The following is a 26,413-nucleotide window of genomic DNA, read 5'->3' as shown; positions in this document are numbered from 1 at the left end:
CCTTTGTTCTGGCGGTTGATCTCTTGCTTGCAGCGGGCCCAGTTCCCCGTGCTGCGCATGGAGGTGATCGTGCACCTGCTACTCCAGACCTCCGACGCCCTGAGATACCTGCATTCTCGGGGCTTTATCCACCGTTCCCTCAGCTCCTACGCCATTCACATCGTCTCCACAGGGGAAGCGAGGCTGACCAACCTGGAGTACATGATGGAAAGGTGGGTGTGCACCTCGATCATGACGTCCAAACAGGATCTCCCTGGGGGTGCTTTGCTGTAGAGAGAGAATCTGATCTGGGCTTGACTCCTCATTGGGGGGCTGAACTGGCTATCCATGGAGGAAGAGGTTTCCCAATGCCTTGCCCTGTCAGCCAAGGTTAGAGGGACTTTGGGGAAGTTATTTCTGCTCAGGACATTCTCATTTTAATAAACATTTAACAAGCATGAACACACATTAGCCACCATGTATAAGTTTTCAAAATTTTCTGTGGCTTCACACAACCGAAGTATTTCTCACTCACATTGCACTCTGGTGTGTGTGTGTGTGTGTGTGTGTGTGTGTGTGTGTGTTGGGGGGGTGGTGGTGGCATTCACTATGTTCCACGTTCCTCCCCACTGTGGCTCCACCATCCCTCAGGCCTCAGTCCCCCCACTGTATCCTCTGCATTGCTGGTCAACGAGCAAGAGCAAGCCTGGAGGGACACACAGCGGGGTTTAGGGACTACCTGAAGTGTGTGTATCATTGCTTCCCACTTTACATTGGCCAGAGCCCAGTCACCTCTTTGCAGGGAGGCTGGGAAATGCACCACAGCTGTGCATCCTGGAAGGAGAGAGAAGGCGATGGGTGCTGGTGAGCGTTACGGTCCTGGTCCAGATGGGTGGGGATCAGTGCTGTGAGGGAAGCAGTGACAAAAAACAACGCCCTTATTCAAGGGTTGGTGGATGGGCTTCACTTCCCATTTGGCAGGAGTCAGAGTCCTCCTGAGAGTTGAGGGCTGGCCCCCATCTCCTGCCCCTAGGTTCTGGGGAGCAGAGGATCTCCCCTGTGCTTCCTTGCTGTCGCCCACAGCTCTGAGCCCTAGGCCCAGGGTTGTTCCTGTGCTGCTGTGAGGCCTCAGCTACGGGCAGACCCATGGCTTAGATCTGCTTACCTCCACTTACCCTGGTCCTCACCTACCACCATCATTGAGGCTTTGTTTCTGAGTCTCTCAGCAGGTCTTTGCTGCTCACATGCTCATAATATACTTCTCTCACTACACGAAAACCTCTACCAGGGCAGGGATTTCTGTTTTATCCGCTGCCATATCTCAGATGCCTAGAATAAGCCTCCACACAGTGGGAGCTCAGCATGTTTTTTAAATGAATGAAGTGGAAAGACTCACTTCCTTGACCGCATGAGCCCTTGGTCTTTCTGCCTGGAGAGGGGAGCAGGGACCAGATTGTGCTTGACCTCATGGGCCTTGGCAAAGAGTTTGAATTTAACCCTAAGAACATGGGGATGCTGTGAACGTTTTTTTTGAGCAGAATGGTGTCATGGCTGAAATTTACAGGTTAAGCAGACCCCCTCACTCCTGCCATGTGGAGAAGGGGCTGTGACGGGACGAGAGAGAAGCAGGGGAGCGGTTAGGGTGTGACTGGAGCAGTTTTCCATGTGGGAACCGGTGGAGGCCAAACAGCTATCGCCAGTTGAGCGGCTCAGTCTCAGATCTGGTCCATTCTCAATCCCAGTGGCTCCCATGGCCTAGAAGATTAAGTCCTGGCACTTTGCAGGGTGAGAAGCCTTCCAGGGTCGGGCTCTGCCTGCAGTGCCATGCTCATCACTTTCCACTCTGCCTGGCCATCTGAAGACACTTTCAGTCCAGGCCGTTTCCCAGCTCTGCTCCTCGCCTCCGGAGTACCTGGCACTCCCTTTTGTCCTTTTAAACTCACTTCTGACACAGTCTCCCACCACACCCCGTGAAGCCTATACTGAAGCCCTGTCCCCACCTCACTGAGCATATTTCACTCCCCTGCAGCCGAGTGTGTCTGCCCCCCAAGAGGGCGAGCTCCGAGAGGGCAGGGACCATGAGTTGTTCATCTTTAGCACCCATCTCAGGCCTGCCACACAGTAAGTGCTCAGGAAGCATTTGAAGTGAATGGATGAGTCTAGCTGAAGGGAAACCTTGAAATGATTCAGAACAAGGTTCACCACTTTGGCTATGTGTTCAAGGGCAGTGGAAGCTAAGGGATTTGGACATTTTTGCTGTTGATAACAGGCTTTTCAAGAAGGCTGACAGAACCCAAGCTGTTTGCCAGTGATGCGGCGCCATCTGTTGTTGAAATGGAGGTATAACAGTTTCTGTGACTTGAGCTCTCCAGTAGAAATGTGAATCCTAGAGTGAAATGGAGCTTTGCAGATGGCCAGGCCCAACGCTGTCCTCTTATAGAAGAGGAAACTGGGGCCCAGAGAGGTGAAGAGGTGGTCTGAGGTTACCCAGTTGTGGCTAGAATCAGGTGGTAGAGGACGTTTCCTGGCTCTAGGGGCAGGATGGATTGGAGGTTGAAGGTAGAAAGACCAGCCAGGAGGCCACAGGGCAGGGCCTGGTGGTGACCAAGGAACCAAAACAGAAGGGAAAGATGTGAGATGCACTGAGAAGCTGGGGTCCACAGACTGGTCAAGTGAGGGGCTGTGAAGTAAATGGGTAGGAAAGTGTGAATTCTTTGGGGCTTGTTGACCTCAGAATGGAACTTTGGGCAGAAATGTCCATCAGCAACATTTGACAGCTCATAATGTGAGTTGATTACCCAAGAATACAAAACAGCTTTCAGTTCTACATTTATTTTTCGTAGCGCTCTATTCAGGCCGGTCCAGTTGTTGAATGTCATTGTTAAGGGTAGCACTCCATCTCTTGGTGTAAAAATGATACAGCAGTTTCTCCTATTCTTCAACTCCTTCTTAATGGAATCTTTAGAGCTGGAATTGACCTTGCAAGTGGTATCACAGAGCCATAGCCAAATGTAATTTTAATGATGTCAAAGCTGAAGCCCAGAAAAATAACTACCATGGAATGACAGCCAGAAAAGAAGCTCCCTTCCTACACCCCACTAGCGTTAACAGAGAAGGAAGAGGGATCAGAAGAGTGGAAGGTGAATGGAAGTAAAAGAGAAAGGATATAAATCCTGATTGTAAATAACTTGTCCCTTGCCTTAGGCAGCCTGAGAGGCCCAAGAAGGTCAGTAAGTGTCTCCTTTGGACAGTCAGCCTACAAGGTGAAGAGCCAAGTATGCTAGGTCCTCAGAATATATCTCTGACAATAAAACACGCCATTGCTTTTCCTGTGATACTAATATAATATTTGCATGTGTATCCACGCTGTTCACATGACACCTAGGCCACACTTGCCTATTGAGCAATACAACTAAAGAGTCTAAATGTACCATCTTTTAAAAACAAAAAGAGAGAAAACAAAACAAAAATATAGTCTTTTATAGCTTCATGGCTTCCTGAACTCATTGCCATCTATCAAAAGTTCTACCGGAAGAAATATTACTTAGGGGAGTTTGTTCAAAGTCTGAGAAGTCCATCCCATCCTCTAAAAGCTTTCCTGTGCCAGCAAAAAGAACTTCTGGTTACTTGCTTTTTAGGAACTTAATTCTTTTTTTTTTTTGGCCACGCTGCACGGCTTGCAGGATCTTAGTTCCCCGCGGGAGACTGAACCCGGACCCCAGCAGTAACAGCGCCGAGTCCTAACCACTGGACCTCCAGGGAATTCCCAAAAACTTAATTCTTAATTATCAACCAGCAGTCACCAAGTCTTTACCAAATGCCTACCATAATGTTCATATTAATGCCTTACTTGCTTAGTGCTTTATGGTTCATGGAGTGTTCCCACACGCGTGATCTCATTTGATGCTCATGACAGCTGTGGGCAGAAGTCAGCGCTGATCACCCTGAGGACTCTCGTTGGCCCAGAAGACATTTAGGATACTCTGACTTAGTTCTCAAAGAGCCTGGTTGCGAAGTTGAGTTATTCAAGCCAGTCAGTGAACCTTTGAATGCTAAACTGAGAGGGCTCATTCCCAAGAGGGCAGAGCTCAGAAAAGAAGCACACAAAGAGTTGGAAGAGTCCCAGAAGGCTTTGATAAAGCAGGTGGGGCTTGAGGGGGTTCTTGAAAGAGTCTTAGGTTCATTTAATCAAAAGTAAGCTTTGAGGCCCTGGTATAAGTTTAGAGATACGGTGATACAAGAGACAAATAAGCGGCCTACCCTCGTGGAGCTGACTTTGGTGGAGGGGAGACAGATTATAAACAATAAATCAATGAACAAGAAATTCAGATAATAAGTGCTCTGAAGCCAATAAGTTGGGACTACTTTACATTAGGTGGTCAGGTAAGTCCTCTCCGAGGAGGTGATTTTTGAGCTAATACTTTTTTTTTTTTTTTTACATCTTTATTGGAGTATAATAGCTTTACATTGTTGTGTTAGTTTCTGCTGTATAACAAAGTGAATCAGCTATATGTATACATATATCCCCATATCTCCTCCCTCTTGCGTCTCCCTCCCACCCTCCCTATCCTACACCTCTAGGTGGTCACAAAGCACCGAGCTGATCTCCCTGTGCTATGCGGCTGCTTCCCACTAGCTATCTAATTTACATTTGGTAGTGTATATGTGTCCATGCCACTCTCTCACTTCATCCCAGCTTACCCTTCCCCCTCCCCGCGTCGTCAAGTCCATTCTCTACATCTGCGTCTTTATTCCTGCCCTGCTCCTAGGTCCTTCAGAACCTTTTTTTTTTTTTTTGAGATTCCATATATACGTGTTATGAGCTAATACTTTAATTACAAGAAGCAGCCAGTCATGCTGGGATCTGTGGGCAGAGCACGCCATGCAGAAGAAGCCACCGGTGCAAAGCCGGAAGTGGTGATGTGTTTGGCATGCTGGAGAAACTGAAAGAGGGCCCCTGTGACTTGAGAGGAGTGAGCAGGAGAGAGCGGCCAGATAAGGTGGGAGGCAGGGCAGGGCCTGCTCGGGTAGGAACGGTAAGGAGTTGCAGGCGTTGGAATAGCAGGCAGTGTGAGTTAGCTCAGGGTCTAGCTGGTTTCTGGAAGCTCAAGGAGGTCGTCAGTCTTCAGAGGCAAATGTTTCATACGTGTGTGGCATGGTGATCACAGTGATCCTTTAAGACATGAGCCCTACCTTATGTTTCCTTCCGTAGCCGGGATGGAGGTGTACACAAGGACCTGACTCGAGTATCCCTCCCCACCCAGCTGTACAATTGGGCCGCCCCGGAGGTGATCATACAGAAGGCAGCCACAGTGAAGTCAGACATCTACAGCTTTTCTGTGATCATACAGGAGATTTTAACAGGTAGATCAAAGAGCTCATTGATGGTGACCAAAGTCCCTATTCTTAGGTTGGATTCTTTTTTCCCCCAAGAGTTACTTAGTTTTATGAAAATGCAGGACACAGGCCAAAAAAACTTCTTTAAGGAAACCTCTTTGTGTTTATGGAAGGTATAAGATGATCTCCCAGAAATCTTTCTCTTTTAACCTGTTCTTTGAGACTCAGCAAAGCCCACCTATCAGCCTGTCAGTGGTAATGCATTTAATCCAAGGAGCGTTTTTAAACTGAATATTGCTGTCAGTGCTTAGGGGTCTCTGTGAGGTGCCCCTTAAGAACTTTTTTTTAATTGAAGTATAGTTGATTTACAATGTTGTATCAATCTCTGCTGTACAGCGAAGTGACTCAGTTATACACATCTATACATTATTTTTTTGTATTCTTTTCCATTATGGTTTTTCATATTGAAAAACCATATTGACTATAGTTCAATATTGAATATAGTTCCCTGTGCTATACATTAGGACCTTGTTGTCTATCCATTCTAAATGTAATAGTTTGCATCTACCATCTCCAGACTCCCTTCCCCCATCCCCCTTGGCAACCGCAAGTCTGTTCTCTATGTTAAGAACTTATAAACGAGGGGAAAGGACTGGCCTCTGAGAAGTAAACTGTGAAATCAAACACACCCAGGATCCAGCGTATGTATAAGCAGTGTCACTTAAAAGACATAGAAACCCTTCCAAACATATAGGACTCTAAGGTGAAGGCATACATACCACATTCACTAAGGGAGTGAGAATCAGCCCCCATTTAGCAGTGTTTACAGTCTCAGAGGCAAAAACCACACCTTCCATGACATGAATGTATTGGGCAAGCCTACTTGACACCAGGAAACATTCCCTTGTGGTCCCCAGGTCTGCCAGCAGAGAGTCCATACCTACATGAGTCTGACACTATTTTTTCCTGTCTCTGTGGCAGGGATTTCCCTGTTATTTGGGTCAAGTGGTTTCTCCTTTGTTATTGGGCTTCTGGTAGTTTTTCTACAGAGAGAAATTAATTTTAAAGAGGTTGAGTGACTTGACAAAGGTTAGACAATTTCATCTGATTTCTTAATGTCTCTCCTTCCTATGGCTTTTTCCTTAACAGACAGCATACCCTGGGATGACTTAGATGGCTCAGTTATTAAAGAAGCCATAGTCTTGGGAAATTATTTAGAAGCTGATGTCAGGCTTCCGAAACCTTACTATGACATTGTTAAGTCAGGCATCCAGGTCAAGCAGAAAGACCGAACTATGAACCTTCAAGATATCCAGTATATTCTGAAAAATGACTTAAAGGTAAGCTGTGAAGTTGTTGGGAGTTTATTTCTGCTTACCTATCTCAGGGGATAGGGAGTTAGAGACCAAGAAGAAGCTAGAGACCAAGTTGTAGGATATTTTGGAAATCCTCATTTCATTACACCCTTTCTGTGTTCCCAAGAAAATTCTAACTGCCTAACTTGGTGAGGGCAGCAGGGAATTGCGGAGGGAGGCTGCGGAGTGTCAGTACGTAAAAGGGACACCCTGTTGGCACACAGTGCGATTCAGTGAATGACAGCTACTGACTTTTTAAAAATTTTTATTTTATTATTTTTTTGTATTTTTGGCTGCATTGGGTCTTTGTTGCTGCACGCGGGCTTTCTCTAGTTGTGGCGAGTGGGGGCTACTCTTCATTGCGGTGCACGGGCTTCTCATTGCGGTGGCTTCTCTTGTTGGGAGCACGGGCTCTAGGGGCACGGGCTTCAGTAGTTGTGGCACACAGGCTCCGTAGTTGTGGCTCGCTGGCTCTAGAGTGCCTGCTCAGTAGTTGTGGTGCACGGGCTTAGTTGCTCCGTGGCATGAGGGATCTTGCCAGACCAGGGATTGAACCCGTGTCCCCTGCATTGGCAGGCAGATTCTTAATCACTGTGCCACCAGGGAAGTCCCTGTTATTACTTTTAAATATTGGTAATTAACCGTTAATTCGTTTATTAGGACTACAGTCAGTCTACCCAACAGGAGTAACAGGGAGTTTATTTGACACCTAGATATGTTTCTAAAACCAGTGACATTCAGATGATTGCAGATATGTCCTTGTCAGTACTTCCCTTGTTACAGGATTTTATTGGAGCCCAGAGAACTCAGCCAACCGAGAGCTCCAGGGTGCAGAGATATGAACTCCATCCTGATGTCAATGTCTGTTTAGGAGTGACTTCAGAACATCCAAAAGAGACCCCTGACTTGCAAATAAAAGAGCTGAAGAAAACAGGTATGGCCTTAACCCACAGGTTTTGACATGAATGTGTTCTGAGAGCTGCAACTAATCAACTCCTCCAAACTATACCCATAACTTATACTGGGAAAGATGGATGCCTTAGGGAAAAATCAAGATCCTTAAAATTATTAAGTTAAACTTTTTGAGCTCCATATACACATTGATTGGATCCAGAACTGTGCAGTAACAATCTGTTTCTTTCTAGTATGATTTAGGAATGTGTTTAATTGTTTCACAAATAAAAATGGTGATTTTTAAAATTTAAAACTATTATCTGCTCATTATAGAAAATCCTAAACAATACAAAGAAGATTACTTAACATTTTAATTTGTTAACATTCTGATGTTTCCTTCCAACCTTTTCTCTAAAGCCTTACTGCTTTTTAGTATACTTGGAAACCTTACAACTCTGAGCTGGAAAGGACCTTGCAGTCATCTGGCTTGATGCCCTCATATTCCAGATGCGAAAGCTAAGGTTCAGAGAGGTTGTGGCTTGCTCACAATTGCAGGTTTATTACACAGCTGGAACATAGGCCTTTGGATTCTAGCCAAGTGACTATTCTCTGACTCTTTGGACAGGCCTGGAAGCCTCCAGAATGGCAGTCCAAGCTCTTATTACTTTGGCTCCTCTGACCCATTCTCTGCGAGCTGTACACCGTCAACCAGGGGTGGTGGGTAGTCAGTCCTGGAGTTATTTTTTGAGGTATTATCTCTCTCAGTGCAGTGGCTTCTTGGGCAGTGTCTCAGCTTCTTTTATCAGATGTTCACAAAGAGCACAACTTGAACTGACATGAATATTCAAACACCTTTTGTGTAAAGTATGAATTTAGTCCTAAGACTCAGGGGCCTGTAATTTGCTTGTCCTGAAGTTATGCATGTTTTGAACATACTATAACTTAAGCTTAGAACATTTCCTCCCGGGTTTGATCTTTCCCAAATTTTCTTTTTTTTTCTTTTACATATATATATATATATATATATATATATATATATATATATTTATTTATTTATTTAGTTGGTTGCACTGGATCTTAGATGCAGCAGGTGGGCTCCTTAGTTGTGGCAGGTGGACTCCTTAGTTGCGGCATGCATGTGGGATCTAGTTCCCTGACCAGGGATTGAACCCGGGCCCCCTGCATTGGGAGCACCCAGTCTTAACCACTTCGCCACCAGGGAAGTCCCCCAAATTTTCTATCTCAACCCACGTCAGAATAGTTCAAAATACCCTCTCACCCTCTGTGTATGTATCTGGTAGTCTTCCTAACTGGAAAGGGAGTGGGAAGAAAAAAACTTTTTTCTCTGTTCTCATGCCACTTGAGCAACAAGCCAAGGCTGCTGAGCTGCTGCAATCACTTTAATCAGCTGCATGTTGCTACTCTTTTCAGCAGGTGGTCAGCTTCATTCACCAAGGGGTCACTCTGCTCCCACCGAGAAAGCAACACCAGAGCCTCTGGTCCCAGACCCAAGTCTGGAGGCCCAGGAGACACAGAACCAAGGCGCTGCTTCTCCTGCTTGCTCTGTGGGGGAAGAGGCCAGGAGCCCCAGCCCAGGTCAGGCAAGCCTCTGCAGCTTCGAAATCAACGAAATCTACTCAGGCTGCCTGGACATGGGAGATGACAAAGAGGAAGAGCCCCCAGGAACTGGTTCATCTCTTGAGGGGGCCAGACAAAACCAGGTAGATGAACTGAAGTCCATGGAAGAAGAGTTGGAAAAGATGGAGAGAGAGGCGTGCTGTTTTTGCCATGAGGACAGCGGCTCTTCGGAAGCTGACACGGAGCTCTCCTTTGAGGACTGGGACCGGCAGGTTGGGTCACTTAGCTCACCCAGCCTGCCTGAGCCAGCCAGAGGAGCCAAGGGCGACGTGAGCAACAGGTCCATGACCGAGGAGTGCATCGGTAAGTGTGTGCTGAATCTGAAGATCTCACAGACCTTAATGCACCAGAGTGCCAGTCTCCTGAGGAATGTTCAGCAGAAGCTAGATAAGCTTGAGATGACACGGAAGGAGCAGGAGGAGCGCTGGTCTCTGTGGGCTTCTTCAAGAGAGTTTGCAGACGTCTGTGACTTACCTTCAGCCCTGGGCCCCCCAGCTTCAAGCTATGTTCCTCCTGCCATGCAGCTGCCAGGGGACCTGCAGCCGGACACTGAGGGCAACTGCCCGACCCTAGCAGAGTCTCCAAGAACAATGAGGGACTTTCAAGGAGGACATTTTGGCAAAAGGTCCAAGAAAAGAAGCAGCTGTGGCTGGACACCTTTCACCCCTTTCGCCCGAGTCACTGAAGAAAGCACTAGGGATCAGTTGGAGAAGGGCCAACAGGTAAGGCCGAGAAGGGGGGCAGGGCAGCATAAGCAGGACCTGGAGCCGGGGTCAGCATTGCCCCTCACCTGCCAGCAAGGACTGACGTCAGCACAGCCAACTCACAGCAGGGTCCTCTTGGCTTTGGGAAGTAAGGCCTCTAGGTTGGAATTCCAAGATAGATAACTCTTCACCTCCTGTTCCAAACCCAGCACACAGCCCATGTCCTTCTCCGTAAATTCAGAGAAGTTTGAACCATATGAAATTGTTTTATAGGTTAAAATAATCAAGTATTGACACTTTTATATAGTTCAGCTCACCAAATATGGTATCTTGGGCAGGTATTAATCCCCATTCTAAATTGCATATTCATTCATTCATTCACTCATTCAACAAACATTTATAGAGCCAGAGGCTATTTATTAGACCCTGGGATATTATGATGAATGAACCACAAGCTCTACTATGAGTATCTCAGACACCAGTGAGGGACAGAAGGACTCGATAGTCAAAGAAGATGCCTCAGAGGATGTGAGAAACCATGGGTTGAAGAGTGGTTCCTCCATGAGCTTCTTAAGGACAGCTCTTACTCATGCTGTGTCCCCACACCTAGAAGGGGGCCTAGCACGTAGAAGGTACTTGATAAACGGTCATTGAGGGAAGGACTAAACGAATGAATTTGAACAAGTTCACACATACAGAGCTGGCTGCCTCTTGAATCAGAATTTTAGAGGTGGATCGAGCCCATCCTTTTACAGAGTGTGAAGCTCAAGCTCAGAGACTTAAACTTTCCAAGATCCACTGGTGTGACTGAGAGCGGGGTGGAGTAGGAGAGGTCAGCACCATTGGAAGCAAGATCTTATTACTAAAATTATTTAGAGTTGCTGGCTCATGGTAATAAAAAGCAGGCTTTTGGTGAGTTTTATTATTGTTTTAAAATCCTCCACCTGCAGTGCACCCGCTTAGGCCTGCACAGGGCAGATGACTCCTACTTAGCCCCCATGCCTTGCTGTGCTACTGCCAAGGCCCACAGCTGGTCAGGGGCAGGTTTCTGACTCCCAGTCTAGTGCTGTTTCACTGTTCCTCGCTGAATTTCAGTGAGGCTTCAGTTCTCACTTAGAACATTTGGAAAAGCCTTGGCATTTGTTTTTATGTAAAGAGGGGGCACAAAGAATTTACTTAGATTCTTAATTTTTCTGTTTCTATTGGAAGTTAGAGTTTGCTAGAAAACCATTAGAAATACTTTTATTGTATACTGTGTTTTGATTACCTATTGCTGTCCGACAACAACAACAAAAGCCCAAACTTAGTGAGTTAAAATAACAATGTTTTATTATTTCTCATAATTCTGTGGGTCAGGAATATGACAGGGCTTAACTGAGTGATTCTTCCATTCCATGTGGCACCGGCTGGGATCACCCCCTCGACTGCATTCAGCTGGAGGCTGGGCTGGGCAAGAAGGTCCAAGAAGGCTTCACTTACTTGTCTGGTGCCTTAGGCTCCCCCAGATGGCCTCTCTCCGCACTTGGCTTTTCATTCACCCAAGCTGCTCTGCAGCATGGCAGCTGGCTTCCCAAGTGAAAGCTGAAGCTGCCAGGCCTCTTAAAAACTAGGACAATGTCACTTCTGCTGTTTTTCTGTTGGTCAAAGTCATGAAGCCAGCACAGATTCAAGGGGAGGGAAGTAGATTCCAGCTCCCAAATGGCAGGGAGGGAAGGAATTGATGACAGCCATTGTTGGAAGCCATCTACTAGTACATAAGACTATGTGGAAAACAATTATACCATATTTCAATTGTTCTTTAAAAAGTGTACCCTGGTTTTCTAGCATAATCAAGGAATAAGGCATTTTCACCTAAATGAATTGAAATTCATTCTTTTAATTTCTCCATTCTCAAATTTTTAATCATACTGAATGAAAACATTACAAACTTCCCATTATTCTAAATACCTATTTTGGATATATTCTAAATATATTCTGGCCTTTCCTTGGTGACCGTGACATTTTTCTGAACATCTATTATTGTGATGTTCCATGATACAATGCTGCCGCCACACAAAAGCCTGTGGAGGTTGTATTCCAGAGAGATTATGATCATTTTTACGTATCTTCTCACCTTTAGGCATCCTACTGCCATCCCCAAATCTCACATTTGTTGCCTTAATAGGTTAGGAAATATAATTAACTAAGTTTGTTAAAATTGGAGTAAGCAGATCCCAAAGTCTTTCTTTTGGATAAAGGGCATAGGCTTTAATTTATTTTACTTCTACTATTTCCGAAGTATTGTGGCCTTTTTTTGTTGTTGTGTTTTATTTTCATAGCATCCCCCTGGTGGATTTAGGTAGATATTATTGTCCCTGTTTTATGGATGAGGAAACTGAAACATAAGGCTCTCTTAGGTCAGTCTGAGCAAAGATCAGACTAGAGCCCAGGGCCTGGGGCTCCTGCCGCAAAACCTGCTGCCTTAATATAGGGGAAAGTTTTGGGATTTTTTTTTTTTATAAATATATTTATTTATGTATGTATGTATTTATTTTTATTTTTGGCTGCGTTGGGTCTTTGTTGCTGCGCATGGGCTTTCTCTAGTTGCGGCGAGCAGGGGCTACCCTTCGTTGCGGTGCACGGGCTTCTAATTGCAGTGTCTTCTCTTGTTGTGGAGCACGGGCTCTAGGCGCGCGGGCTTCAGTAGTTGTGGCGCTCGGGCTCAGTGGTTGTGGCACATGGGCTCCAGAGCGCAGGCTCGGCAGTTGTGGTGCACGGGCTTAGCTGCTCCGCAGCATGTGGGATCCTCCCAGACCAGGGCTCGAACCCGTGTCCCTTGCATTGGCAGGCGGATTCTTAACCACTGAGCCACCAGGGAAGTCCAAGTTTGGGGATTTTTGATGTCTGTTTTGTCTGCTCCTTCTCCACTTGTGCCCTGTTCAGCCTGGAGTCCTGGGGACCAACATTTCTATGTAGAGGCCTCCAGCTAAGAGATGTGTTACTAGATGTGAAACATGCAAAATGAAATTGTCTTGAGGGGTCTGGTTAGTTCTACACACTTAGCGAGAATGGCTTTAAAAATAGAATGTGAAGGGACTTCCCTGGTGGCGCAGTGGTTAAGAATCCGCCTGCCAATGCAGGGGACACGGGTTCGAGCCCTGGTCCGGGAAGATCCCACATGCTGCGGAGCAACTAAGCCCATGCGCGCCACAACTACTGAAGCCCGTGTGCCTAGAGCCCATGCTCCACAACAAGAGAAGCCACTGTAATGAGAAGCCCGTGCACCGCAACGAAGAGTAGCCCCTGCTCGCCACAACTAGAGAAACCCCACACACGGCAACGAAGACCCAATGCAGACAAAAAAAAAAAAAAAAAAAATAGAATGTGAGAGTGAAGGGAAGAGGAATTCCTTCATCAAAGCACTGAAACATGTCTACTGATTTTTAAGCTGCCATCTCTTTGTGGTCCTGGAAAACAGAGCAGAGGTGAACAGTTTCAGCCTACTCACGGAGCCAAGGACAGTTTGGAAAGAAACAGGAACCAAAATACCAGCAGGTGGGTTAACATTGTATTGTTCTTTGTGTCACCATGTCTTTAGACTCCCATGTGACCCTGAGGCCACTTAATGACCTTCATATGTCTAGTGGCAAAGAGATTGTGAGAGATGAGGCATAGTAACACAGAAACAGATCTTGGCAAGCTCTCTCCATTGCGTAGTGAGAAGAGTGGTATAACGGAGACTTGCGGGGGACATCAAGTGGCTGGCAGGTTAGCCAGACAGAACTCATCTGTTGTCAAAAGCAAAGCATCCTGCCTTTCTGAAACTGCCCAGATTGTGGGGTTTTTTGTTTTTTTTTTTTTGGTCACACTGCGCAGCATGTGGGATCTTAGTTCCCCAACCAGGTACTGAACCTGCACCCCCTGCATTGGAAGCACAGATTCTTAACCACTGGACCGCCAGGGAAGTCCCCAGATTGTTTTTCTTATAAAAAGAATTGCCAAGTTATTCCATGCACCAGTGCTACAGAGATCAAACTATGTGAAAACCAGTGTTGTTCAAAATAAGCATCACTGACTCGGGGGGACAGAAGGAGGGGGTTGAACAGTATCATGGTTACCTTGCGGCCTCTGATTTTTAGCCAGATCAACGAAATGAATTGGTTTCAGCACAAATCACTAGGAGAGCGTATGCATACGCTGGGTTTTTAAGAACTTAGGTAAAACAAATTTTATTTTGCATAAGAGAAATTATTATTATTTTTAAATTTATTTATTTATTTATTTATTTATTTTGGCTGCACTGGGTCTTAGTTGCGGCATGTGGACTCTTAGTTGCATCATGCGGACACTTACTTGCGGCATGCCGGCTTCTTAGTTGTGGCATGAGAACTCTTGGTTGTGGCGTGTGGACTCTTAGTTGTGGCATGCATGCAGGATCTATTTCCCGATCAGGGATCGAACCCAGGCCCCCTGCATTGGAAGCACGGAGTCTTACCCACTGAACCACCAGGGAAGTCCCTGCATAGGAGGAATTATTAATGGAGCAATAAATGTTTTTCAAGGTAGAGTATTATATCAATTTAGTTTTCCTTTTCTGTGGTTAAATGGCAACATTAATCCACAGCTTGAAGTCAGTCCTCCTGAAAAAAAATTTTGTTCCTACCCCCAGTGGTGACTAAAACTAATGACAAATTTGCTGTTCCATTCATTTTGGTTAAATATGTACATTAAGAGAGAATCAAGGAAAATGCCCAGACATTTTAGATGAGTGTATTTTACCTTTACAAAGGAAATTAACTGAAGAACCACCTAACTGGCATCAGAGAGTTTAGCAGTCACATCATTGACAGAGGCAGATGGAGTGACAGTATAGCCACTGGATGACAAAGCAACAGCTGTAGTTGTGGCTTCCCCTGCCCAGCTCCACCCTCTTCCCCCAGGAGAACAAAAAACTGACCAAAGAAAAGTTTAACACTTTGCTACCAATCCACCTAGTCTTTTTGTATGCTTAAAAAAATTGTAATTGTATACGTGTAGGCAATTTTGTATCCTCAGTTTTTGCTTTATATTAGAACATGGTTATCCCTTGTTATTAAAAACATCCTGTAAACTTACTTTGAAATTGTTGAATTTCCCCCATTGTTGAATTTTAGGTTGTTTTATTCTTTTTTTGTTGTTGTTTTCCTGTTAAGAATAGGGCTACAGTGACTTGTCAGTAAATCTTTTTTTTTGCATTTTGGGTTATGTCCTTGATAGATTCCCAGAAGCAGAGTTACTAGGTCAGAGGGTTTGAACATTTTAAAGATTCTTGATAGCTATTGCCAAATTGCTCTTCAAAGAAACTGATTAGATGTGACCTTTCCAATTCAACAGCCTCTCTTCTCTCTGATCCAGTGGGAGAGTGGGGTATTCTGGATAAAAGGGAATTCACATATATGCCATAGATCACACATTTTCAAAGAGTTAGTTTAATAGGTGATAACATATATATACTCATGGAATATTTAAAGGAAAAAGAAACTCCCTTGTTTTGCAGATGAGGAAACCTTGGCCCAGAGAGATTGAAGTTTGCCAGAGTCAGACAGCTAGCCATTGGCAGGGCATGGTCTCGAACTCAGTGAAACTAGGCTGAAGATCTCTGAATGTTCTTCAGAGCCCCTGGTGCCTCAAGACCATCTTTACAAATGCTAGCTATTGTGCTATCACTGATATGCAGGTGTGCATATTACCAGAGGATTCCGATCAAAGGGCAGGAACAGCTACTGAACCTTCACCTATGTTCTGTGGCATTGTGGCAGGGCTCTGCTACAGCCCAAGGACCAGGATTCTGTCTGGTGCAGCTGTGTTTCAGCTGTGGGTCTTCTACCTCGAGATCTTCTAACCCACTCCTTTTATTTCTTAGCCAGGGAAGGCCTAGAGAGTCCAGTGCCCGAACCAGAACGACACAGCTCAGTAGTGCACTCCTCACTGTGCCAAGGCACCCACAGGGACCACTCACGTCATCCAGCCCTGGCTGGGGCTCTTCCAGGTAAAGCCTTGTGGGCTGAACGTTGGGAAGTCTAGTGCTCCCTGGTGGTGGGTAGGAGTCAGTGAAATCTCAGGAACGGCTCAGAGAATAGGGGACAGTCCTCTGAGTGGGCTGATGGGCTTGGGGTTGTGCCAAGAACTTGAGCAAACTGATGTGTTTGTGTCCACTCGCCCCCTTCCCCCAAATCTATGCAATTCAGGATCAGTATGGAATCTGTGTCTTCTAAAATCTATAACACAAAGTCAAGAAATAATGAAGATGCTGGAGAGAGACACTTAAAATGGAAAAGTGAGTATAAAGTCATGGATTCTGTTGAACAAAATGAAATTTAAAGTATCTTTCTAACCTGGTTGTTATCTGTAAGTACACAGCCTGTATTGCATTGTTCTCCCATATTCTTTTCTTTTTAGATCATTCCATTTTAAAAGCAAGACCTTTCTGTTACAAACCGCAGAAGAGAAGTGCTTTTTTCATTTCTATACTGTATAGGAAATAACTTCTACATGTGTATACATATATATATATATGTATGTTATGTAACACATGTAGTAAAAATACATGATATAGATGTTTAATATATAACATTATTAAGGTAGAGAGCTTGCAGTGTCACTTTCACATATTCTATGGGCATTATCCTTTTGTATCAGTTTAATCTTGTAAGCTTAAAAGGATACAGCATCTATGTTTTTTGATACTAATGCTAAGTGACATTGCAAAAGTATAGAAAATTGTAGTGAAAACACGCATGAACACATACATATGTACTCCCAAAATAATGAGCTCAGTGTGGTCTAGAAAGGCTAGACAAACTCAAATAGAATTCCTTCTGTTAGTCTCTACAGACTAGGGGCTTCAGATGTCATTTTCTTTTTTTTGTTGTTGTTGTAACTTCTCCTTTTTCATTTCTGATTTTATTGATTTGAGTCCTCTCCCTCTTTTTCTTGATGAGTCTGGCTAATGGCTTATCAATTTTGTTTATCTTCTCAAAGAACCAGCTTTTAGTTTTATTGATCTTTGCTATTGTTTTCTTTGTTTCTATTTCATTTATTTCTGTTCTGATCTTTATGATTTCTTTCCTTCTGCTAACTTTGGGTTTTGTTTGTTCTTCTTTCTCTAGTTTCTTTAGGTGTAAGGTTAGATTGTTTACTTGAGATTTTTCTTGTTTCTTTAGGTAGGCTTGTATAGCTATAAACTTCCCTCTTAGAACTGCTTTTGCTGCATCCCATAGGTTTTGGGTCGTCGTGTTTTCATTGTCATTTGTCTCTAGGTATTTTTTGATTTCCTCTTTGATTTCTTCAGTGATCTCTTGTTTATTTAGTAACATATTGTTTAGCCTCCATGTGTTTGTCTTTTTTACGTTTTTTTCCCTGTAATTCATTTCTAATCTCATAGCACTATGGTCAGAAAAGATGCTTGATATGATTTCAATTTTCTTAAATTTACTGAGGCTTGATTTGTGACCCAAGATGTGACCTATCCTGGAGAATGTTCCGTGCGCACTTGAGAAGAACGTGTAATCTGCTGTTTTTGGATGGAATGTCCTATAAATATCAATTAAATCTATCTGGTCTATTGTGTCATTTAAAGCTTCTGTTTCCTTATTTATTTTCATTTTGGATGATCTGTCCATTGGTGTAAGTGAGGTGTTAAAGTCCCCCACTATTACTGTGTTACTGTCAATTTCCTCTTTTATGGCTGTTAGCAGTTGCCTTATGTATTGAGGTGCTCCTATGTTGGGTGCATATATATTTATAATTGTTATATCTTCTTCTTGGATTGATCCCTTGATCATTATGTAGTGTCCTTCTTTGTCTCTTGTAACATTCTTTATTTTAAAGTCTATTTTATCTGATATGAGTATAGCTACTCCAGCTTTCTTTTGATTTCCATTTGCATGGAATATCTTTTTCCATCCCCTCACTTTCAGTCTGTATGTGTCCCTAGGTCTAAAGTGGGTCTCTTGTAGACAGCATATATATGAGTCTTGTTTTTGTATCCATTCAGCAAGCCTGTGTCTTTTGGTTGGAGCATTTAATCCATTCACGTTTAAGGTAATTATCGCTATGTATGTTCCTATGACCATTTTCTTAATTGTTTTGGGTTTGTTTTTGTAGGTCCTTTTCTTCTCTTGTGTTTCCCACTTAGAGAAGTTCCTTTAGCATTTGTTGTAGAGCGGGTTTGGTGGTGCTGAATTCTCTTAGCTTTTGCTTGTCTGTAAAGCTTTTGATTTCTCCATCAAATCTAAATGAGATCCTTGCCGGGTAGAGTAATCTTGGTTGTACGTTCTTTCCTTTCATCACTTTAAGTATATCATGCCACTCCCTTCTGGCTTGTAGAGTTTCTGCTGAGAAATCAGCTGTTAACCTTATGGGAGTTCCCTTGTATGTTATTTGTCGTTTTTCCCTTGCTGCTTTCAATAATTTTTCTTTGTCTTTAATTTTTGCCATTTTGATTACTATGTGTCTTGGCGTGTTTCTCCTTGGGTTTATCCTGTATGGGACTCTCTGCGCTTCCTGGACTTGGGTGGCTATTTCCTTTCCCATGTTAGGGAAATTTTCGACTATAATCTCTTCAAATATTTTCTCTGGTCCTTTCTCTCTCTCTTCTCCTTCTGGGACCCCTATTATGCGACTGTTGTTGCGTTTAATGTTGTCCCAGAGGTCTCTCAGGCTGTCTTCATTTCTTTTCATTCTTTTTTCTTTAGTCTGTTCCGCAGCAGTGAATTCCACCATTCTGTCTTCCAGGTCACTTATCCATTCTTCTGCCTCAGTTATTCTGCTATTGATTCCTTCTAGTGTAGTTTTCATTTCAGTTATTGTATTGGTCATCTCTGTTTGTTTGTTCTTTAATTCTTCTAGGTCTTTGTTAATCATTTCTTGCATCTTCTCAATCTTTGCCTCCATTCTTATTCCGAGGTCCTGGATCATCTTCACTATCATTATTCTGAATTCTTTTTCTGGAAGGTTGCCTATCTCCACTTCATTTAGTTGTTTTTCTGGGTTTTTTTCTTGTTCCTTCATCTGGTATATAGCCCTCTGCCTTTTCATCTTGTCTGTCTTCCTGTAACTGTGGTTTTTGTTCCACAGGCTGCAGGATTGTAGTTTTTCTTGCTTCCGCTGTCTGTCCTCTGGTGGTTGAGGCTATCTAAGAGGCTTGATGGGAGGCTCTGGTGGTGGGTCGTCATTTTCTTATAAAATCTTCACAACAAGAAGGTCCATCTACAAGTTTCCTGTTACTTTGTACTCTAATTCAGCAAAAAGGGCTGTAACTAACTGAAATTCTGCCTTTCCCTTACTCTATCATCAATTCTCTCCTCTCCTCTGCTTCAGGCCAAGCAGGGCAAGCTAAGGATGGTGCAATTCCAAAAAAGCAATCATTGTGACAATATGAGCTATAAAATATGACATAACTCTTTAAGAATCTAAAGCTTTTGTTTCCAGCATTCACAGTGATCTTTTAAATGCTGCTTTCTCTTACATCCAGCGGAGGTGAAAGAAATGGCAGAGAAAGCAGCTACTGGGCAGCTGGCAGTACCTCCTTGGCATCCTCAGAGTAGTGTGACTTTAGAAAATGAGGCTGAAAACAGGCCTGATCCCCTGCTGCAGCCCCCCATTAGGGTCCCTGAGCACGTGGATTGGCGGCAAGCTGTAGAGCATCCCAAGAAAAATGATGAGCCAGGAGGAAATGGCAAGTGTGACAAAACAGACAGCAGTGACCACAACAGTGACCAGCATGGCAGACAGCCAGGGCCTCGAAGTTTCACCGGTAAGTTCAGTTGGACGAGTCAGGGCAGGTGAGCTCTATCAAGCTGTCAGCTCTCAAAAATAAGTAAACCTCCTAGAATATTTCCTTTGGTCTTCTCTCCTTTCCTACCTGTCTGGGAATCCTGAATTCCAGGGGAAAGCAGCATACCCTTCTAATCCCACTGTCCTTCAGACAGGTAAAGAAGTCCAGAGATTCGTGAGTTTTTCTATTACTGGAGGAGATTCCTTTGTCCAAAGGAAGTAAAATAATCTCCATGCACTGACCCTGGATCTGGGTCTAACCTCACAAAGAATTGAACCTTTTACCTGAGGGCATTGATGGAAGGCCACTCCCTATTGCCCACTTCTTTGCGTTGCATTTTAAGCCAGAAAAATTCCACTGGCTCTCAGAGAGTCTATGCCTGAGGAACTTAGAGACAAATGACATTTACTGTCATCACTTTTAGAGATTTGTAGGTGAAAACTGAAGACTGTGTATTTCCACCTGGTAATTTGCTTGCAATCAGGGCATGGGATATCGTTTCACAGTTGTTTGCAAATCAAAGGAAGGTACATCTAAAATTATTATTTACCTTAGGTAGAAAATCTATTGGTTTGGATTTTTTTGGTATTTAAAATCTGTTCCTTGTCAAGCATCGCTCTTGAATGGGTAGGCAAAAGGGTGGCTGATCCAGGGCCACGTGCTGGGACCAGGCTAGCCTAACAGTCTCCACTTTGCTTTGATATATGAAACATGGCCACCCTTGGCAGAATATGCATACATCTCTTCTCTTATGCCACCCTTTGCCCCTTCCATGCCATTTGAATATCACCGAATGACAATGATTGTGTTATAATTATTAGGTATCAGGCGCCTGCCCCCCAGAAAATATGAGCAGCCAGAGCATAGTGAAGTCTTTCAAGCAAAGTCTGATGCACCTGTGGTTGTTGAGAAGTCTTACAGCGTAAGTCATACTGCCTGGAGAGCCAACTTGAACCCAAAGACCTACTAGAACTGAGTTGTTATGTATTATGACATTGAAATAATATCTATAGTAGTTCTTTTTTGTTGGAGCATGTGCCCTCATATCTCTGACATGAACGAAGAAGTCTTTCCTCCCTGCCTGATACTTTTTGAGTTAGTTCAACTCAAAGCATTGTGTATATTGGAGCTTGGGGAAAACACAGACAAGTGTTAGATTCAGCTCTGACCCTTGAGCTTTCTGTCGAGTTGGCTAGACAAGACCAACTCTTTTTTTTTCTAATCAATTAATTTATTAATTTATTAATTTTTGGCTGCGCTGGGTCTTTGTTGCTGCGCGTGGGCTTCCTCTAGTTGTGGCGAGAGCGGGGGCTACTCTTCGTTGCGGTGTGAGGGCTTCTCAGTGCGGTGGCTTCTCTTGTTGCGGAGCACGGGCTCTAGGCGTGTGGGCTTCAGTAGTTGTGGCTTGCGGGCTCTAGAGCACAGGCTCAGTAGCTGTGGCGCACGGGCTTAGTTGCTCCACGGCATGTGGGATCTTCCTGGACCAGGGATCGAACCTGTGTCCCCTGCATTGGCAGGCGGATTCTTAACCACTGCGCCACTAGGGAAGTCCCAAGACCAACTCTTAAAGCACGGTCAGTTACCAAAGCTCGTGACTCAGGTCAGATTGAAGTAGGAAAAGCAAGGCCAGGGTTGCGATGAGAGTACCTTCACCTGGAATGTCACCCAAGACCCAAATTCAGCTTTCAACTCAGTGGAAGGAATGTGTTCATGCCTGAAACCTCTGCCTCAGCAAGATCCCTGGGATACAGTCATTTCCTAGCATTTGCATTGGGGTTACAGCCTTGCTTCAGGGATTTAATGCATTTTTCAAGCATGCAGTTGGGCTATAGTCCAGCCAGAGCAAGGAACCAAAATTTTTGTAATCACCATTGACGTGGGATCAGGATCATTTAAAGAATATAAACAGCAGCTGAGAATGAAACAATGTAAAAAGCCAGGTGTGATAACATTTGAGGTCTTTATCGAAGAACATACTATTGTATTAATCATAGCACACAAACCGCTCACAGGACAATTTATTCTTTCTCTCATGTGAGGGCTGGAAGGATGTGCCACATTCAGCATACTGGCTTGGCTGGAGAAGCAGCTCTGTCAGGGAAGTGGGGAAGGTATGGGAGGCCAGGCTTGTCTGAGAAATTTCAGTTTGACATGAGAGGTTAAGGAAAGCAGCTGCTAAGTGCACAGAGGAGGAAGTATGGCAAAAGCAATGTCCAAGGAAATAAACCACAAAACCTCTGCAAAGGGATGACTGAAGGTGAGGGAAGGAGCCAGTTGTCTGGCCATGTGGTGATCAGGGCCTGAACGTAGAGAAAGAGCAAAAAAGGAAGGGGTAGAGTGGAGATGCTGAAGAAATAACTTACTTTATTTTATTTTATTTTTATTTTTGAGATTGCATTGCTATTTTTAAAATTATGCTTCTTTTTTTTATTTATAAATTTATTTATTTTATTTATTTATTTTTGGCTGTGTTGGATCTTTGTTGCTGTACACGGGCTTTCTCTAGTTGCAGAGAGCAGGGGCTACTCTTCGTTGTGGTGCGCGGGCTTCTCATTGCGGTGGCTTCTCTTGTTGCGGAGCACGGGCTCCAGGCACGCAAGCTCAGTAGTTGTGGCTCATGGGCTCTAGAGCGCAGGCTCAGTAGTTGTGGCGCACGGGCTTAGCTGCTCCGTGGCATGTGGGATCTTCCTGGACCAGGGCTCGAACCTGTGTCCCCTGCATTGGCAGGCGGATTCTTAACCACTGCGCCACCAGGGAAGCCCCCAAATCATGCTTCTTCGCTTGCCTTTAAACGGGAATACCTGAGGGAGTCCCAGTTCTGAGCAGCCTCAGCCTGGAGGACAACACCAACACATGGACTGTATCTAGGCTCTTGAGGATCAGGGTGTTTAAGTTCAGTCCCCAGCTTGAGTTGTCTAGGGACTTTTTTCTTCCTGTGAATTTTAGAGCAAAAAGGTCACCCAGCCTCCCCCCACTTCCACTGTGCAGGTAAGGATGTTGAGATTCAGGCCTGTCATTTGTCACATTTGCTCCAGGGGGTTCACAGCTCACTGTGGGGAAAGAGGGCCAGAGGTGCAAGTAGGCAGGAAGGTCTCAGAGAGTGTCACCCCGACCACAGAGTAATTTTTGATACCCCATCATTAACACTGCATCCAACTATAAAGGGGTTTGTTTACAATAAACACCAACTTAAAAGTGATTTCTTACCTTATTAATAGGATCAGTCTGTGCAATCAACTTGTTCACCAGAGTTTTCTGAAGACGTAACAGATGAATTTTTAACTCCAGACCATGAATATTTTTACTCCTCAACTGCTCAAGAAAACTTGGCTCTAGAGGTAAAAAAAATTTTTTTTAATAAATTTATTTATTAGTTTGTTTTTTATTTTTGGCTGCATTGGGTCTTCGTTGCTGTGCTTGGGCTTTCTCTAGTTGAGGTGAGCGGGGGCTACCCTTCATTGCGATGCGCGGGCTTCTCGTTGCGGTGGCTTCTCTTGTTGCGGAGCATGGGCTCTAGGCGCACAGGCTTCAGTAGTTGTGGCACGTGGGCTCAGTAGTTGTGGCTTGTGGGCTCTTGAGTGCAGGCTCAGTAGTTGTGGTGCACGGGCTTAGCTGCTCCACGGCACGTGGGATCTTCCCGGACCAGGGCTCGAACCTGTGTCCCTTGCATTGGCAGGCGGATTCTCAACCACTGCACCACCAGGGAAGCCCCTAGAGGTAAAAATTTACAGTTCAGGATAAAGTACATCTTCAGCTTTCTCCGTTGCCTTATTCCTTTAAAATTATTTTTATTAAGAAAAATAGCTTACACGTAAAAGTATATAATGTCAATTTATCAGTGTTTTTGTGTGTTTTGAAAAAACATGTGAAAAATAAGATTTTTGATAATGAAGGTCATAAGCAATTTCTCCCAAAATTGTGGTTCCTGCATTTGTACAGCACTTTGTACTTCTTTTTTCAAAATACTTTCCTTCATGTTACCCAATTCACACATCCTTCCTGAAGGGAAGAGAAGGCAGCCTGCTGTTATTCCTCTGTGTGAAGAAGAACTGGTGAACGCAGATGTAGGCAATTAGCCCTGGCCTGGCCAGCTTTAGTGGTGAGACAGAGCCAGGAATAGAGGCACAGTGTCAGCAGTGAATGTGAGGCTGTCCAGTACACAGGGCTTTGTCTGGGATCTGCCTAGCTTTTGCAAGAACCTGTTTGTACAGAGTATTTTCATTTATAAAATGAAACTTATTGGATTCTCTTATTTACTTATGTTATTTTCACCTCACCTGTCCCCTAACCTGCCACTTTTTGAGGTTCTTTTACTAATATGGAAGGTACGGTAGAGGAAAGAGAGGATTGTACATGTCAATCACAACATTTGACTGACAAGAAGAATGCAGTGATGCATCAAAAAGCGTAGTTTCCACTTGTTGGCACTTCTGAAAACTCAGTTAGAGCAATTTTCCATTATTAATCCTTTAAACATTCTTGGTTTTACGGTGGACTGGGACATTAAGAAAATCTTTAATAAAAATATATAAAGTATATATACATACATATGTATATACATGTAACATGTAGATGTATATAAAAAGTATAACCAAGAAAACTACACACATCTTTAGTGTACAGCTCATGAATTTTTACATGCTGAACACACTCATGTAGCCAGCACCCAAATCAAGAAATAGACCATTCTTGATCCCCCAAAAGACCTCCTTGTGTTTCCTCCCACTCCCTGCCTCCCCTCAAAGGAACCAGTGTTCTGACTTCTCACCCCATAGAGTAGCTTTCCAGTCTGGGCCTTTTTTCCTACCCTCTTTGGCTTTTCTGATAAAGCTCCCAGGAATCAGAACATCTTTGTTGGAAGGTTGTGGTGAGGAGGGGATGATGAAGGGAAAAGTCACCCGATTCCACCTCAAAATGGGAGGTGGGGGAAGGCTTGTTGTTGAGGAAGAACACATAGTACAAATAAGTTCTTAATGTCTGTGATGAAGGTTTGTTCTTTTTCTATAGAAGATGTAGGAACCTTATGAAGATTTTCAAGGTTTAAGAACATCAAGAAATTCTCTCTCCACCTTCTGATGATATGTCTGCCTCCAGTGACCCTCCTTTCTTTGCTCTTTCATTCTTTTGTAGACCTCAAGTCCCATTGAAGAAGACTTTGAAGGCATACAACATGCTTGTGCCCGACCTCAAGCCTCTGGTAATAAGCCCTCAGGGCAGATTCCTTTGAGAGTCCCTCATCTTTACTTTCTGTCAGATGACACATGTTTAGAGCTGGAAAGGTCCTTAGAAATAACCTTCCAGGCCTTCCATTTTACAAATGAGAAAACTTAGGCTCAGTGATTTCCCCTGCCCCTCACTAGTCTCATGACATCCATACATCATGTTATTTATACCTCCCCTTGCATTCTTATAGCATACGTTATAGCAGTTGCTTCTTCTTCTATTTTCCCCCTGTAGTCTCTTTCCCTAGATTTCAGGCTCTTTTGTGGCACACAGCAGGTGTTCAGTTATCTTTGCTGAGCTGACCTAAGGGATTGACCTAGGCCACACAGCTAGTTATTGACACAGTGACAGCCAGAACTAGGTTTCCGTGTCCTTCTCTACCCCAAAAGGCAGAGTTTCACCATCATTTTCCTCTGGTTGCTTGGCATCTTAGCAAAGGGTTAATAATAGCTAATAGTACAGTCAACGTAACATCCTTCCCTTGGGAGACCTTGGGTTCTATATAACTTAGCAACTGCTTCCCGTTACATGGAAAGTTAAACTTGGATCAGCAGCTGGGGTGTGACACAAGACAAGATACAAGTGAACTACAGGTTCTGATACAGGCATTTAAAAAATTGTGCACTTTCGCTCTTTTAAGGTATGCAACCATCCATTTTTAAAACCAGGGTTATCCACCTACCAAGCCATGTAGCTCGGTCCAGGGTCGTGTCTCAACAGTCTGAACCCGGGCTGGGTGGGTTTAGGTTCTGACCATACTCCCTTCCTCCTGCTGCATACTCCAGCTTCCATCTCTAACCTGATTCAGGTCCCCGTCACAGGCACAAGCATTTTAAGAAGCTGTAAGCTTTTAGATGAACAGTTAAATTCTCAGGACAATATGTATTTAAAGTTCCCAAACCTGGGTCTCTGGCCACCCAGCTCTTTCTGTGGCGCCTCTGCCCATGATCACTCTCTGTGTGAGCCTGACCTGTACATGGCCACTTCACTAGTGTTTGGAAGAGAGTTGAGTACGATAGAGAAGTTATGGGGCAGGCAGGTCAGAAAACCAGGGCTAGTTGGATACAAACATCTAAAGTACATGTAGAAGCCTCTGATTTCTACTCTGTTTCCTCCTTTTAGCCCTTCTCCTCCCCCTTTTTCGCTAGGGCTCTGATATATCAATATATCCTCTCCATACCAGGCAATACAACAGGGGTAAAAGTTGCATACATGCTGGGTTCCAAGCCCAGTTCTGCCACTGATTTTTTTTCTGCATTACCTTGGGCATGTCACTCCACCTGAGAGCCCCACTTTCCCTCCATGTAAAGTAAAGGAGAAAGTTAGACTCTAAAATCTCTAAGTTCCCCTCCAGGTCTAAATTGTGCTTATTAGGAATTCATTTATGCTTTCCAGGTGTTTATGCTTTCTAGGCATTTGAAAAGGGGTGGAAAGAAGAAGAACCCCTATGCTTCTCCACTGGTGGGGTTTCAGAGTAGCTTGGCTTC

General features: G+C 44.2%; 1 protein-coding gene across 1 annotated transcript in view; it reads left to right on the top strand.

Annotated features, from left to right (window-relative positions):
* Nucleotides 1–26,413, top strand: part of TEX14 (testis expressed 14, intercellular bridge forming factor) — a 61,969-nt gene that overhangs the window by 14,555 nt on the left and 21,001 nt on the right. The window contains exons 10-21 of the mRNA XM_036838160.1: nucleotides 34–212; nucleotides 5,192–5,343; nucleotides 6,466–6,656; nucleotides 7,455–7,605; nucleotides 8,997–9,925; nucleotides 13,335–13,441; nucleotides 15,789–15,914; nucleotides 16,114–16,202; nucleotides 19,401–19,682; nucleotides 20,525–20,625; nucleotides 22,922–23,041; nucleotides 24,834–24,900. Coding sequence (XP_036694055.1) covers nucleotides 34–212; nucleotides 5,192–5,343; nucleotides 6,466–6,656; nucleotides 7,455–7,605; nucleotides 8,997–9,925; nucleotides 13,335–13,441; nucleotides 15,789–15,914; nucleotides 16,114–16,202; nucleotides 19,401–19,682; nucleotides 20,525–20,625; nucleotides 22,922–23,041; nucleotides 24,834–24,900 — 2,494 coding nt within the window. The remainder of the gene's footprint in view (nucleotides 1–33; nucleotides 213–5,191; nucleotides 5,344–6,465; nucleotides 6,657–7,454; nucleotides 7,606–8,996; nucleotides 9,926–13,334; nucleotides 13,442–15,788; nucleotides 15,915–16,113; nucleotides 16,203–19,400; nucleotides 19,683–20,524; nucleotides 20,626–22,921; nucleotides 23,042–24,833; nucleotides 24,901–26,413) is intronic.

The sequence above is a fragment of the Balaenoptera musculus genome, chromosome 20 (assembly GCF_009873245.2).
Source record: "Balaenoptera musculus isolate JJ_BM4_2016_0621 chromosome 20, mBalMus1.pri.v3, whole genome shotgun sequence".
Taxonomy (NCBI): Eukaryota; Metazoa; Chordata; class Mammalia; order Artiodactyla; family Balaenopteridae; genus Balaenoptera; species Balaenoptera musculus.
Note: the sequence above shows the minus strand (reverse complement) of the source record. Positions and strands in the feature narration are given on the sequence as shown.